The sequence below is a fragment of the Hyperolius riggenbachi genome, chromosome 4 (assembly GCF_040937935.1).
Source record: "Hyperolius riggenbachi isolate aHypRig1 chromosome 4, aHypRig1.pri, whole genome shotgun sequence".
Taxonomy (NCBI): domain Eukaryota; kingdom Metazoa; phylum Chordata; class Amphibia; order Anura; family Hyperoliidae; genus Hyperolius; species Hyperolius riggenbachi.
Genome location: NC_090649.1, coordinates 269,804,318 through 269,821,510, shown reverse-complemented (window position 1 = coordinate 269,821,510; position 17,193 = coordinate 269,804,318). Strand labels below are relative to the sequence as shown.

General features: G+C 41.7%; 1 protein-coding gene across 1 annotated transcript in view; it reads right to left on the bottom strand.

Moving 5' to 3' along the window:
- Positions 1-1,243: 1,243 nt before the first annotated feature.
- The window catches only part of CRYBG1 (crystallin beta-gamma domain containing 1), a 341,387-nt gene continuing 325,437 nt past the window's right edge, over positions 1,244-17,193 (bottom strand). Inside the window, 6 exon segments of the mRNA XM_068233359.1 lie at positions 1,244-4,613; positions 6,932-7,097; positions 9,921-10,079; positions 10,760-10,883; positions 15,570-15,709; positions 17,019-17,148. Of these exon segments, the coding sequence (XP_068089460.1) occupies positions 4,525-4,613; positions 6,932-7,097; positions 9,921-10,079; positions 10,760-10,883; positions 15,570-15,709; positions 17,019-17,148 (808 nt within the window). The 3' untranslated portion in view covers positions 1,244-4,524.

Below are 17,193 nucleotides of genomic sequence, written 5' to 3'. Positions count from 1 at the left end.
GGAGCCTTGAGTTTGACACCTTTGTCTTATATCCTGCCACTATACAGTATGTGTGGGATGGTCTCTGAAGCCTCATCGCACAGCCACCTCCTCTGGTCCTATCTAGTATGGTGGACAGATGCTTCTGTAGATCTGGTGCTTAGTGCCTGTGCTGCTATAATCTGTCTATTCAGTGCTGCCATTGAGTGTAGCGCTTTACAGATACGGGCGGGATTTTCTGATATCGGTCACCATAGCGACCTGTCAATGGCACATCTCATTCAGGGTCTTCTCTTGCCATGACACCCACTCTACTTGGTATTCCTTTCCCAAATCTGTCTTTTGAAATCCAGTGCAGGATTTTGTGTTCTCCCTGAGAGAAATACTCAGGTGTGAATAAAAGGGTTAATTAGGTCTCTTTTACACCGCCTTCATTTTTTTTGAATGATTTGCAGTGTGATTCTGATTGCATGTGAATAGCAAAAGGCAAGAGCAGCACAAGAATAAAGAAAATCAGTTCATATTAGTGTGTTTTGTAATGCGATTTTCGCAATCGCATGGCATGCTGCATTTTGCCTGCGATTTCTGCTGCCTGGGTGAAAATGCAATTGCTGAAAAATCACAATCCATTGCGTTTTGCAGTGTGAAAGGGCCCTTTGTCAGCTCAAGTCGGTCTTACTTTGGGAAGCATAGGGCTGTGCTGGACTGACAAAGGTAATTAAGTTCTGTGCAGTAAACAGACTTGCTGGTGTTTTTCTTTTCTGTTTTGGGACATATGGAAGTTGGCACCAATAGAGTGGATTCTCATATTTCCTGATTTTTCCTGTACAAAGTGTGTAAAACACAAATAAATACAGTATTGGTGAATCACAAAGACCATCTCTAGACTTGCTTTGCATGGTGTCTGTCCCAGGAGGCAAACAGCATCCACAAACCATCATCTCCCTGAGTTACTATATAAACATATATATTTTTTTTTTATTGTAAAAGTGGACTGACAGAAACCAGATAATTTCCTTGCATACATGCATTCCCGGCAAACTGCATACATATTAATGTCACATCCAGGTAGGACAGCATTATAAAATCAGTGACATCGCTCCCTTGACCTGCAGTTATATGATGCATACTACGTTCAGATTTAAACACTATTGAGTCTCACATGAACATAGTCCAAGCCGCCAAGGTCTGGACAATAACACTAACTAGGAGGCAGAGCTTGTGTCTTGGTATCTGTGGGTATAACAAACTCAATCACACCGAGAACAGATAAAATATCTCATTTATTTTGCAAAAAACTGAGATTGTAGAAAAATATCCACCAACTTTGAAAGGAGAATACAGGAACAAAAGAGGAAGTACTGTTTGCAGTGTAAGGTAATGACAGACATGTCATAAGGCACATAAGGTATTTTTAAATAACAGAATAAGGGCCCATTTCCACTGGAGCTGGTGTGTGTCTCGGAGAGTCGCTGTGCACTTGCTGTGATGCGAGATTACATGCGTGGCTATAGGAATTTGCATGTGTGACCATTTTTTTTTTTATGCATGCTGTCCAATTTTCCATCACAGCTAATACTCCCTCGTGGAAACTAGCCCTAAGTATTTCTTTAAAACATTCTAAAATAAAGCTTGAACTTCCAGTGTAATTAACAGTACTCATTTATATTGCCCATCTATCTGAAGTTCTATCCATACAGCAATGTTCCCAGGTTACCACCTAAGAAGGACTCAACAGAAGCCAACTGTCATTGCTAAGGAGGACCTCCGTAGTGTTCTTGTCTAAAAATTCTCTGAAAGGTTTCTTGTGTGGTACTTTGCTTGGAATTCACACAGAAGAAACGACACTATATAGAGAAGCGTCAAGATATCAAGTACAAATTCAATAATATAAAACTTTATAGACAGCTTGGACCTTTAACAAATTTGAGTACTGGCAGCTGAGATCACAGATTGTCCCTCACATTTGTATGACATCACTGTTGTGTGTTACCCTGCGCTGTGTTCTCTCCCAAGGGCTCAACTAAACCCAATAAGAAATGAAACTGCCTCCATACCAACAAGCAGGGACAGTTAGTGACAGAACTGTGTATTCTATAAAGCATTGCAGATGACATCAGCACTATATAAATGATTTATAATAATTGACATTGATAGAGGACAGGACAAGATATTAAATAGCAGCGTATTCCCCAAATCTGCCATGTTCTGTTGACATCTAGAGCACGAGCTAAACACGTCTTCCTGAGTAATGTACCCGTGCACATGTGAGTTACCTGTACATATACACTGCAGCAGTGTTCTCCCCGGACATTTTTTCCAGCCAGGTGGCATGAAAAAGTAGCCAAGTGGGGCTATATGAGAGAATGCAGGGCCGGTGCTTCTCTGCACAATTCTGCTTACAGCACAGGAGGTGGTGAGCCAATGACAGCTGGGTGCTCATCAAAATTAGCCGGGTGGAGCATCTAGCTAAAACAGCCTGGGGAGAACACTGCTGCAGGGGGATGGTGAACACATGCTCACTTTATATCATCTGTCATAGGACTGCTCACAGTCTATCTTAATTCTGGTGTCCTCTGCCTTTGTACTGGGAATAGCATATCATAGTGGAATAGTAATCCGTGGTTCTGTTAGCCAACAGTGCTAAAGGCACAGTACCTGTATACATGAGCAAACATTACACAGACCTATTGCACAGAGAGAGATGAGACAAGTTCACTATTAGCTCTCTTCTTCTGTGTGTACTCAGCCAACAATAAAAAACAACAAATACAACAAAAACTGAACAGGCTGCTCTTGGTTTACGTTCATATTTCAGTAGTGCCAAACATAAAACCATCTTGTACCATATTTGGTATGTGATGCTCCTTTCCACGCAGAAATATTCTGCCTTCTCCTCATATCCTGTTATTGAGGTTTTGAAGTATGCTCTTATCTCCGCATGCACACACATTCCCTGGCATCAGTCATCCCTCCTGCCTTTGCTTACATTGCACTGTTGAGCTGCACTGCCTCCTAAAAGATCCAACTCCATTGTCACTGCTGCCTCCTCTTTAACACTCCACTCCACTGTGACCCCGGCTGCCTCCTGCTGTTAGACCTTTACTGGTCTCTGTTGCCTCTTGCACTGTTGTGCAGCAAAACATAGTTCTTGCAGACATTCCATATTTTCAATAACATTTGTTTAAAGAAAATTATTGTCTACGACTTGCTGTAATTGGAAGCTGTAGATGCTGTCTCACGTGCTGCCCTATTAGCTGCTAATCACTGGCAGTGCACCAGCATGACTGCAGCACCAGCTGCCCTTCCTGGCTCTGGTGCCAATCACCAAACCAATTCTCTGGTGATTAGACACAGAACATTTATATTGCACTTTTCTCCTGGCGGACTCAAAGAGTCAGAGCTGCAGCCACTAGGACGGGCTCTATAGGCAGTAGCAGTGTTAGGGAGTCTTGCCTAAGATCTCTTCACTGTATAGGTGCTGGCTTACTGAACAGGAAGAGCCGAGATTTGAACCCAGTTATGCTTTGTCAGAGGCAGAGCCCTTACCTGGACATTACACAATTATTAGAACCACCAGTATCTGGGCCTTTCCATCTTCCCAACACTGAGACGACTAAGCTGAAGAATGTATGCTGGGACTTGTATGCAGCCAATCATCCAGACACTGGAATGGTTATTTGCCTTTATACTGGTTTCTAGCAAAATGTCACTGTTTGGACAAGTAAACTTACCAAAATGCTTTAAGCCATTATCATGTCTGTCCAGCCTTTTTTCTTAGTGTTTGCAATGGAGTGGTGTCCTGTCAATCTGTACACTATTGCAATACTCACACCACTTCCATTCTTATTCCTTTCATACATATTTCAAGTTTCAGAGCAGCACAATCATGTTATCTTAAATAATAAGCCTTTCATAGCAATCAGCTTTTTGTGTGGAAGAAACCACCTGAAAGAGCAGCTACGGTATACAGCTAGACAGAGGTGGAAATAGACGGAGGTGGAAAGCACAAACACGTAGAAGGCACATAGCAGTGAAGTACATGTGAGGAGAGTCCAGTGACTTGTGCTGAAGTCTGCATAGCTCAGCAGCGCATACAAATACTTTCAGGTTCTGGCAGCACCCTACAGACAAGGGCTTGCAAATACTGCCACTCATGACTGAGTGCACTGCGGGAGGACAGTGCAGATGCTGTGATGAGATGAGAAGGTCCATGATCAGCTATCTATAGAGGAGTTTTGTGAGTTGCCCCACATTTCAGTAGTCTATGTACAGAGTCAGTTTGTTTATGCAGGACTGTGTTATAAGTTCCTTTTTATTTTCAATGAGTATTGCACAGGCTTCAAGCTTTAAAAATGACTTGTAGGCATTCTGTGTGCGCCACCATCAAGTTTTGAACCAGGAGACACCATGGCATCCTTGGTGGTGAAGTAAACAAATCCTCTGGGTGTCTGGATTCCCAGGAACAGGTCTCCAAGCAGCAGTGCAGACAGTGCATGGCACAAGGAATGCCTGGGGTCATCAGCATACATGAGTGCTGTCCATTTATAAGATACAGATTTCCCACAGCTGGCTCAGCTTGCCTTCTGTAACTGGGTTCAGCACAATGTGTTGTTGGTCATACTGGTTACCTCCTGAAAGAGAAGGGAAATACAAGAATAGTAAGTCAGAAAACAAGCATCCTGCATGCACACATAAAACATATACTGAATATTATCCTTACTTCTCATTGACAAACATGTGCAATGGGCTGAACATAAGTGAAAAGATAATAAAGTCTGATTTTTTTTTAAATCTCAATGCTCTCTAACTTGGTGGAACCATACAGAGGAGGGATGGTGACCATAAGTGTGCTCTCATGGCATGAAACTTGGAAAACAGATCATAGGAGCCATTAACAGTGGTAGCAGAAGAATAATGAACTGTGTTAGAAGCCATATAGAGAAAGCATGATTCATGAATTCTGCCACACAATGCTCATCAGAAATCAGGAGCAGCTAGATTTACTATAGGAGTATGAGCAAGATTCAGGGCTGTGGAGTCTGAGTTGGAGTAGTAGCAACTTTGGGTACCCAGTGTCTGAGTCGTTGATTTCATAAACTGAGGAGTCAGAGTCAGGAGTTGGATGATTTTTGTACAAAGTCCACAGCAGTGGTGAGTATTAGACTAAGGAGTCGGAGTTGGAGCCATTTGGGTACCTGGAGTCGGAGCTGGAGTTGAAGTCAGTGGTTTTATAAACTGAGGAGTCGGGAGATTTATGTACCGACTCCACAGCCCTGGCAAGATTGCAGAAGTTTTATCAGAATTAGGCTGGGAACCCACTTGCGGTAGCGTTCACAATTCCTGGGGATTTGGAAATCACTAGCAATCTCTGAATTGCAGAAGTAACGCATCTCGAGATTCCTGGAGCGATTGCAGCTTTGCCTTTATTGGCATGAATGCAATCACTGCAGGGAAATCACAAAGATACTGCATGCAACGCTTTTGCAATGCTGCTGTCGGTTCCATCGCATAGGAATTCAGTAGCAATGCACATTTAGGAATTGCTGGGATTTCTAGAGAGCATAAATCGCTACTGAAAGCGCTCTAGTGGGCACTAGACCTAAATACTCTTGTGGATAGTTAATCACTTTGATTTATGGATAGAAACTATGAGTGGAATTGTTACTATAGGAGTACAGCTCCATACATAAATCTCCCTCTACTGTTCCGCACTGCGTATAAAGAAATACCAGTGTCTATTTTTATGTCTATGTGCTTCTTAAAAATCTGCCATCAGAGAAGTTTGCCAGACCGCAGTAGATAGCAGCCGCACATTTGTCTGGTGAATCTGCACTTGATAAATGACACTCCTTGCTAATGATATGACTCTGGCAATTACATTATCAACAGGAATAAAGATGTATGGAAGTAAAGGAGAATGATTTCACATTGTCTGAGGGCTCCGGTGCTCTCATTACGCTGACATAATGGACAATTTGCCCAACTGCACCTCAGCTGCAGGAAATCTAAGCATAATAGATATGAAGTGTGCAGAATAACATCAAACTAATCCACAGCAGAATTCATATGTGGACTGTACAAGCAGGCAAACCTCACACCTCCGTTACCACACACCTAGGCGCCTGAGTTCAGAGCCTGCACCATCCACCTCCACTCTCAGAAGAACTCGCACACTTCTGTAGCAGCAGTAAGTGAGCCTGAAAGGGCAATGGTGCTTTCACTTTCTACTTGTAGTCAGAGCTTGTTGCCATCTTATACCATCATCTTATACTGTAGATACAGATGCCCACTGAAGCCAGCTGGGAACCTCACTGCCTTGTCTAATGGGGAAAGTCTGCAGGTGCCAAATTAGGCATTCATGGTGGGAATGAAGCAACAGTTGTTTTACACGGGCAAGCATTACCATACTTACGTAGGACTGCCACAGCCATGTTTTCAGAAACACCTCCTTGACAATGACCCCTTTATCTAGTTAAGCTCTGAATATCAGAATGAGAAAACTGCTGTCTGGCTTTAAACTAAATAAATAAGTAAAATAAACCTTGTGTTTCACAAATCTGGGTTTACTTCACAATATGGTGAAATGGTCACTTTAATTTAAGTTTTCTATGGTTCAAACTACAGCAAGTTTCAGTTAACTTTCTAACGTGTAGTGCTAATAAATAGTAAAGAAGGCAGGGTGTATTCCTATTCACCTTGTGCATTTGAAACCCTTTTTCAGCCCTAAAGGCTCGTACACACGTCCAATTTTTTTCAAACGACTGGTCGTTTGGACGTTTGAACTGGTCATTTGGATGTCAAATCGGGCGCCAAGCGGATCATTCAAATCCAATCTTATCAGCTGAACGACCGGCTGTAAACACGCCCAATTTGACGTCCAAACGACCAGTTGTTTGGAAAAATCTGATGTGTGTATGTACCTTAAGTGTAATTGTAAATGTCACCTCACCTTTGATGTCTAGAACAAGATTAGACTTGGATCGGCTGTAGATCCTGCCCTCAGGACTGATGCTCCAGAGCATGGCTGATACTCCAGGCTCTTCTAGGCTCAAGCCAAGCTTGGTACCCGCAGTTATAAGGGTCCCTGCAGTGGAAAGGCTGCACTCTTCAGCAATCTGTGGGTTACAAATAATGGATTGTTATTAATGGAGTCCAAAGTTTTAATCCCACAACAAATAACAAAGTAGAGAGAAACAATAGAACATGGGAAATATATGAATTAACGTATCACACCTTCTGGAATCTCTTTAAAAACCCTTTAATGCAGCTATCCTGCATCTACACACCTTCTCAGATTCCTGTTCCACAGCAGGCGCTTTTTTCTGTGTCTGTCTACTGTTAGGCCCCATCTTATGTGTTGCAGAAGAGGGAACGTCACTGTCAATCACTGCAGTTATTCAGTATGCCTACTATTTGTCCCAGTAGTATCTGCAACTCTAATCATAGCCCATGGATAATATAGTGCAAGCAGCAGTTACCATTCTATACTCACGGGTGCCCCTAAAACTTCCAACAAGAACGTCATGCTTGAGATTCCACATCCTCTTCAGGAGGGCTGGTTTGTCACTGCAGCCACCCAGTCTTCTGTGGTCACTCTAAAAGGTGCACTGTGCTCTCTACACTCACTCCCTTACCTCACCGCCATTTTGATGGTATGACTGTTACAGCTAAAGAACCCCCCCAGGCTCCGGTCTGTTGACCAGTATGGATGGTGGGGACATGAGCGCAATTACTTGCAGAATGTAATGTTTGGTGTTGTGAAAAGTATAGTTAGGTCAGCCCACTCAGAGCTAAAGAACAAGAAGGTCCATGGCTGTTTTCTCAGAGGGTGGGGTTACCAGATTCCTAATGTTTAGTACCCCCATGGATGTGTATGAAAGGGTTTTGGGGTATGGGAGACTGTACTAACCTAACATTAGGTTAGTTAGATGGTGGGAAGGACTAGTTCAGGAAAATAATTCACAGGACTGGCTTTTACCACAGTTGTGCTCTACTGAGAAATGAGACAGGAGTCCCACCTTATTACTAAACAGTTTTAAGCAACTAGGCAGTAAAATAACTACTCTTTCCTGCACGTTCAAAGATTTGATGCTAGTGTCTTCTGTGACTGAGAAACATATTTCCCTCTATAATGCTAGAGCCGGGTGGGTAACTCTAAAACCCAGAAAGTAAAGCTATTGCTGCTAGTGATATCCTAAATACAAAAAAGACACAGTATTGCAAGATTACCACATCTGTTACAATTATGACTATTGCAAAATAAACCTATAATCCCTGTAAATACTTTGAAAGGGATTAACAGTCAACAAAGAAATACAAAGTTTAATCTCCTGAGATCTTTGTATGCTTGCCCTGTTTTGGTCCAGTGACATTCTTCTGTTTACTGTAACTGGAGAAGAGAGAATTCTGGATATACAGTATGTAGTATATCAAAAGCAGAGGTACTAGAAATGTTTACCAGCAGATTACCAGTGCTTTATACTAGGTGAACTACCATGACTTGGCAAAGGATTTAAGTTTGCTTACTCATCACACAGTATATAAATGCAATGAAATTAGCATATACTGTCATACAGGATCGTGCCACTGCCTCATGGCACTAATGACCTTGAGAAACAACAGAAACAGTTATTAATACAATAATAGCCCTGGACAAACATGCCATAAGGCTCTGAGTATGTGTACACAAACACGCTCATATATAAACCCACAGTAATTCCATACATATTAGACAAAGAATATTTTCAGGGACTAATTTAAAAATAGTGGTGATTTTGCTGTGATTTTCAGTGTGAAACAGAACCCTTAGCGATCTGGATAAACGTGGGTATCTATATAAGAAAAAAGGGGCATGTCTTCAACTAAGGGAATAAAAAAAAATCCTCTAGCGTGCCAGTAGTAAACATGATTCCTCCCATGCTGCATGAGGCACTTTTTCATCACCACACTGACAGGGTAAAAGGATTTTTTTTCTCTTTTGCTTATCTCTTCCTCTTTTCCTCATAACACACTCTCCTTTCCTTTGTTTTTTTTAAAAAAATATATCTTTACAGTTTCTCCTTAAAAATAACCCAGAGCAGAAGAAACTACAAAAATCGACACTTACCTGTGGCTTCCTCCAGCAGCATACTGTAAACACGTGCGAGTCCCTCGCCGTCCTCCCGCGGTATGCCATTCAGCCGCGATCAGCTTCTGGAACTGGCTCAGTTGCGTCAATCCGGGTCTACTGTGCATGCACGGGAGGTCCGCGCATCCACAGAAGACCCAGACTGGACCCAACTGCTCCAGTTACTGGGGCTGATTGCGGCTGAACGGCAGACGTGCTTATGGTGCTGGATGAAGCAGCAGGTAAGTATCGATTTTTGTAGTTTCTTCAGCTCTGGTACACTTTAAGACCAAACAAACCACTTCTTAATAAAATGAACACAGCTTACCTCATATAATTAGTAGACATTTTGTAGGTCACATTATCAGTATGTGCATGAATAATACACTTGGTGTAATTTAATTAAAATTAGTTTTATAGATGTTTAAATATTTCACTTAAAAAATCAACAACTTTTCCTGTTTTATTTTTTGTGTCTTCAGTCTTTCATAGGAACAGGAAGCTCTGGGAGTCTGTGCCCATGACTGCTTGTTCCCTTGTTATATTTGTTCTGTTTCCAACTACCATTTTACAGTTTTGAATAGTAAATGAAACCAGAATATAATTGGTTGCAATTGGTACACAAGGACAAATGCTTCTCACACATAATAAATAAATATATATATACATATACAGTGTATATATATATATACATATACATATACACACACATATTCTGATACAGACAGGCTAAGGGAACTGTAAAGTTTAATGTTGTAAACCAATTTAGAACAAAAGTATTCAAGCGCTATGCATGTAAAAAAAAAAGATAAATGAAGAAAAAAAGCCTCACCCGGCACTTAATGGCTCCTCTGTGGTAGACCCAGATCTGATCTTCAGCTCCATTTTCCTCCGTCGCCTGTATCCTCAGCAGCTTGATATCATCCTGACTCCCATTCGTTGACATCATCATTCCATTGGACTTGTTTCGAAGTTTGAAGTATAACCGTTTCTTGTAGAAAAAGTAACATTGATGTGAGCTTGCATCAACCAAATTATAGATCAAAAGCTATATAAATGATGCAGCTGACACTATCTTATGCATAAAGTGCAACTGGGATGGAGGGAACGAGGATTTTTACTCAGCTGGGGCTTCTTCCAACCCCCTGTAATCTGTCAGCTCCCTCCGTGTCCTCCTGTTCCGCTCCACTGCTGTCACTCCTGATAAAGTAACAACTGACCAAGTCATGGGTTACTGCGCATGAGCTGTCCCAGCCGCGCTCCTCGATCGTGCTCCCGAGGGTGGAAGCATTCTGTTTGTACAGACTGGTAACTGTGCATGTGCAGAATGCTCCTGGCCATGGAAGCGTGAACGAGGAAGTGCGCAGCCTGGAATGGTGCATGCGCAGTAGCCCCTGGGTCGGAGACTTTAATTTGGCTGCAGCAGGACCATGGATCAGGCAGGGAGCTGACAGACTACAGGGGCTGTGAGGTAAGTAAAAATCTTCTTATTCTCCGTCTCAGGTTTTCGTTAATGGCACATTTCTGCTATTAGAAGTTATTTTTATTAATAAAAAAGGAGCAGAATGTTTTCTCAGACAGGACAGTGATAAGCGTAATATGTATAATTTGGGAGGAATGTGACACATAAATCAGAGCATTCCATCAGGTAGTGGAGAGATTCCGGAGTACCTGTTTCAGGGGACGCAGCGACCCTATTCTGCTCCAACCACTGAACTGCCGCCACTGTGCAATCTTGCTTGGGGAGATTAGCAGCTGTCGCCCTCTGTAATTTGGGAATTCATAAAAGACCCATCTGAAAGGAAAAAATATTTAGATTAACACAAAGAAAATGTATCAGTGTGAATTCTAAAAACATTTTTTTTTAGTTTTAAGTTACATATAAACCATTAGTGTTGTTCTGTGTGGTTGAAGTACTGATGCAGCACCTAGGATCAGTCACCACACGCTGGAGAAAAAGGAGGATAAAATATGACCCTCTATTAAGAATTATACAACCAAAGTTTGTAAATATCTACGAGAGGACCATTAAAACACACATAACTCACGTCACATGTGCCCCACAGCTGTCAAATGAAAAAAATTCTCCCATTGGGTATGTAGCCATATCTCCCCAAAATACCTCTGTAAGGCAGCATTCACCCTTGTCTATTTTCTTGTGTGTTTTCTGCATAATAAAACCTGATAACCAATGTTAATCAATGGGCTAGTTCACACTTGTATGTGTTTTTGGCATGCAGAAAAATAAATGAACAGCAGTGCATCACTGCGTGTGTTCTGCCATCAATTACATGAGCTGCTGTGAAAAAACGCACACAGTAATCTGACAGACAAGTGTGAACACTGCTTAGAAGTGAAAAAGCTTAATTATATGAATAATCAAATAATCCAGTGCGATCGCAGAATTACAAAGCGGAATCAAACCTTCCCAAGTAAAAGCAAAGGCTCCAGGTGGGAATGGAGAGAGCAATAAACACAGTAGAGTTACATTATTAGGACCACCCGCTCATATATGAAGTAACCTGCTCTGGCATTGGGATAAGGGATAACCGGAGCCACACAGACAGCTGTGCATCTGATGGTTGGGCGGTGGTGTCACTGGACATGTCAATCACAAATATGCAAAATGGATAAAGCTCTGGGTAATTCAAAGGCCTGGGAATTGGAACCACACAATTGGATTCATCGGGGAAGGCAACCTTAACCACTTCACAACTGAGGGGTTTTACCCCTTCAGCATCCGAGCAATTTTCACCTTTCAGCACTCCTTCCATTCATTAGTCTATAACGTTATCTTTGCTTATTGCAATGAAATGAATTATATCTTGTTTTTTTCGCCACCAATTAGGCTTTCTTTAGGTGGGACATTATGCCAAGAATTATTTTATTCTAAATATGTTTTAATGGGAAAATAGGAACACATTTGAAAAAAAAAAAAATCATTTTTCAGCCATTATAGTTTTTAAATAATGCATGCTACTGTCATTAAAATCCATGTAACTTATTTGCCCATTTGTCCCGGTTATTACACCGTTTAAATTATGTCCCTATCACAATGTTTGGCGCCAATATTTTATTTGCAAGTAAAGGTGCATTTTTTTCAGTTTTGCATCCATCCCTAATTACAAGCCCGTAGTTTATAAAGTAACAGTGTTCTACCCTCTTGATATAAATATTTAAAGAGTTCAGTCCCTAAGGTAACTATTTATGTTTTTTTTATTACAAAAAAAAGGTAACAATTGGGGAGTGTGGGAGTTAATGAGTTAATTTATAATGTACAAGAATGTATTTGTATGTGAAAAATGTTTTTGGGTGTAGTTTTACTTTTTGGCCACAAGATGGCCACAGTACATTTTTGGGAATGCGTCCTGTAAGCGTCGGAAGTACGCTTACAGGATGTTCAGGGAGGCTGGGAAACTTTTTTTTTTCACAATGATCGCGCTGCTTCTCATAGAAGCAGCCATTCATTGCTGGGGGGCAGAGATCAACGAATAGGAATGGTTTTTCCCGTTCATCGATCTCCAGGCGAGCGGCCGGCAGCGTGCACGAGCGCGTGCGAGCGCGGGTGCGTATATCTATGCTCCGGGCAGGGAACAAAGGAGCGTATATATTCTGTACCCGGGCGGCGAAGTGGTTAAACAGCTGCCCATTAATAGTTCACAAACTCCATTGCTTCTGAAACGCTGGCAGCCTTGGGCTGGTAGTTGATGATCATAACTTTTCCATGTTAGATAAATTGCCCTCTTTTCCCATTACAGCCACAACACCTTATACACTTATAAAGTCTGCATGATGTGCACTCATATGTAATTAGTGAGGCAGACAGAGACATGGTGGCATAGCAGGCAACATGTTCACCTCCTTTTTCGGTTTGCACTTTTACTGTGCTATTCTTTATTTAGGAACTGGGTATTACCCTTTTAGGGAAGTGTCTGCACACCCAATGGGATAATTTGCTGACTGTTTATTGCCAATATTGAATTTCATGTCATTTTTTAATTTAGCAGCTTTGACAGCTGTGGGGCACGTCTCTTAATTTTAGTTTTGTGTTTTTAATGGACCTTTCATAATTAATAACGTACATGCAATTATTGTATCATGAGAATACTGGCTGGTACAATGCTTTATAGAAAGGCATCCTTCTTCCTGTTATAAAAATAGTAACTGGACCATGGAGAGCGCATTCCCTGATTATCTATGTTGATCTGTATACAGATAGTAGATAGATTGCTTGAATCTGCGTTGTAGACTCAGTTCTGGGTAGATGCAGTGGCATATATCATTTGCTCACTTCTTAAAACCATTAAAGCAAGTGTGGGTGAGGTGCAAGATTCTGTGGGGGAAAAGGTGTAAGGGTAAAAACTTACCTAAACTAAAGCACATGGGATGTAGGATGGCTCCACTCCATAGATAATTCACTGTTACTGCAGGATTGCTTGACTAACTATATTCTGTTGCAGTGATGTGTGAAAATAAGCCATGTTGGATCTTTGGGGAATACAATATAATTGTCTTTTGTTAATCTAACAGGACCCTGGCACTTTCCCACTTTCCACAATCCAGACACAGCCAAACTTCATGTTTATTAATATGCACATCCCTTGTGGGTTACTCTTATTCAGAATACACTCCCTATTTGTATCTACCATACATCGCTTTATTAGAAATAGGGATGTCATCATCTCACTGCTGTGGTGTCCTTAGATTGACTCTGCTAGTGGAAAACAAGAAAAGAACATCCCCTAAAGTGTAGGTCTATGGAAAATTAAGCTTTGTCTATGTTAAGTAGTCTCAAGCCTTTCATCAGAGTTGCCGGTCTCAATTATTGTATAGCAGTAATATTTTACAGTGTTCTTCCTAGAATTTTTTTTCCAGCCGGGTGGCATAAAAAAGTAGCAGGGTGGCATGAAAAAATAGCCGGGTGGGGTGAGATAAGAGAATGGAAGGCCAGCGATTTTTTTGCACAATTCTGCTTACAGCAGAGAAGGAGGTGAGCCGATGACAGCCGGGTGCTCACCAAAACTAGCCGGGTGGAGCACCCAGCTAAAAGAGCCTGGGGAGAACACTGTTTTATATTTCAAATTGAATGACACATGAAACAATGGCAGCAATTCACCAGAGGTTACCGAACTATTTCACATGGTCGATAATTTACCTCGTGATAACTCAAAATAGCAAATAGCAATGGCAAAATTCATGCGATAAATAGTTGGTAGTTATTCGTTATTTTCTCTCAAAATCACAATTCACCAGGGAAAAAGGGGGTGTGACCATTTGTTATTTTAGATCTATTTATTGCCTAAACGTACCTGGCGGTTTTTTATCACACAGCTGCTGCAGCTCACTCTGCAGCTAGTTTACTAGCAGCACACAGTAACAGCTTATACTGTACATATTTTAGGCACCATAGAGCAGTCCATTTACAATATTACAAACACAGAACACTTATATTGCGCTTTTCTCCTGGCGGACTCAGCGCCAGAGCTGCAGCCACTAGGACGTGCTCTATAGGCAGTAGCAGTGTTAGGGAGACTTGCCAAAAGTCTCCTACTGAATAGGTGCTGGCTTACTGAACAGGCAGAGCCGAGATTCGAACCCTGGTCTCCTGTGTCAGAGGCAGAGCCCTTAACCATTACTCTATTCAGCCACTGGTCAGATATTAAGCATATTAAGCAATATTAAGCATTTACACTATTAAGTGGATGGGTGAAATGGAGGAGGTATTTGGATACATTTTTCATCGGGAGGGAGCTCGAAAATTTATCCAAATACCTCCTCCGTTTCACCAATCCACTTACTATTGTAAATGCTTAATATTGCTTAATATGCAGAACGGAAGGAGGGATTTGTAATGGAAGGGAGGGTCAAGAAAGGGGGAGGGTAACACTCTGCGGTCACGTGCTGGTAATAACCTCCTCCTCCTACCCACAATCCTTTACTTCCAGCATCCAGAGCGGCAAAGTATCGCATGCAAATCACTAACACCGCATAACTACCGACTGTTTTCCGTTCAGTTTCCGCATCCATATTGCTCCATTATCGCCTGCTACCGAACACTCCTCTAACTATCCCCGCACAGTGGTGAATTGCACATTTTTTTTTAAAATACTGCTTTCAGTAAAATACCGACCTTTTATCACTTACTAACACTCCTTTGGTGAATTGACACCAATGTGCCTTTCCAGTCAGCGCTCTGCCTGCTACAGACAGGACATAGTAATACAGGTTGTGCTCTGTGAGTCTTCACTTTCAAACGCTTAGTAGTACTGCCCACTGCAGCCTTAAGGAGCAGATAGCTGCCACAAACGATCGTGGGAAATTAACAAATTCGCAAGCAAATGACAGTGATATTTATAGCAGTTTCACTCACACCACTACAGACATATAATCTATATTGATAATAATAATTCAGAATGGATAACTGGCCTGTCACAGAAACGCTGGGCTAGATAACACACTGGTGAGGTAAGACTATACTCACATTCCTCCAAGCACCTCTGCAGACATGAGGTCAGGAGAGTAGCCACTTGCCTGCAGGTCTGTTACTTCTTTGCTAACTTTCACCTTCCTGCCTTTGAAGTGTTCTTTTCCATAAAGTACTAAATGAGGCTCTGAAAATTCCTGTTATGACAAAGAAAAGGAAACAATTTTTATTCGCAAGTATTTTTGCTCACTACTGTTCTATTGAACTGGTTACAAGTGACTGATGAGCTGTGTATGAAGGGTTATTATACAGTGAGCAGGGGCAGGGCTGTAGACAAAGTGACTATCGTTCACCAGCAGAGGGAGTAGGTGTTCTGTGCTCATTAGGAAACACTAGCTGGATCATATGCACTAAAATGGGAGGCCAAAATAGCGCTTTTAAAGGGACTCCGAGCAGTGCAGAAACTATGGAAAGATGCACATCATTTTAAAGCTCTCTTTCTCCTCTTTCCAATGATATATAAACCGCCACCCTACGCCTTTTAGTTTTCGCTATTTTCGCGATTGAAATTGCCGTGGCTGCGATTTCAATCACGAAAATAGAGAAAACTAAAAGGCGTAGGGCAACGATTTAGGTGTCGTCAGAAAGAGGAGAAAGAGAGCTTTAAAATGATATCCATCTTTCCATAGTTATATTGTATTACACAGGGCGACTTTTTGTCAAAGTCAGCAGCTGCATTCAGCAGAATGGAGCTGCTGACACTGGGGAAAGTGTCGTCCTGTGTAATACAATAAAACTATGGCTTGATGGATATCATTTTAAAGCTCTCTTTCTCCTCTTTCTGACGACACCTAAATCGTTGCCCTACACCTTTTAGTTTTCTCTATTTTCGCGATCGAAATCGCGGCCGCGGCAATTTCAATCGCGAAAATAGCGAAAACTAAAAGACGTAGGGTGGTGGTTTATATTTCATTGGAAAGAGGAGAAAGAGAGCTTTAAAATGATGTGCATCTTTCCATAGTTTCTGCACTGCTCGGAGTCCCTTTAAGGGACACTTAAGTCTAAAAAAAAAAATGAGTTTTACTCACCTGGGGCTTCCAATAGCCCCCTGCAGCTGTCCGGTGCCCTCGCCGTCTCCCTCCGATCCTCCTGGTCCCGCCGGCAGCCACTTCCTGTTTCGGTGACAGGAGCTGACAGGCTGGGGACGCGAGGGATTCTTCGCGTTCCCAGACACATTAGCACCCTCTATGCTGCTATATGGTATATGATATATGCTATAGCAGCATAGATGGCGCTATTGTGGCCAGGAACGAAGCCCTAGGTGAGTAAAACATTTTTTTTTTGTTTGACTTAATTGTCCCTTTAAGGGAGATAAATAGAAATAATATAAAATGACCTCTGACTCTTTGTGGAAAGTCATAAATAACCTAGCGAGTTCAAGGTGTTTAGGCATGTATTTTTTTCTGAGCAATAAAAAGAGCTAATAAAGTATTAGGATATACTTACATAGTTTACAATCTTTAGAGATCTGACATCTGCATCATGTGGGCACCCCATTGCACATAAATCAGGGAAGACCCCTTCTTCTAGCACCCAGAGATTTCCGGTAAAGTCTGCCTGGTCATACAGAAGCCACCTGCAAAACAGGATCAACATCAGATTTATTTATTTACAAGTAGCA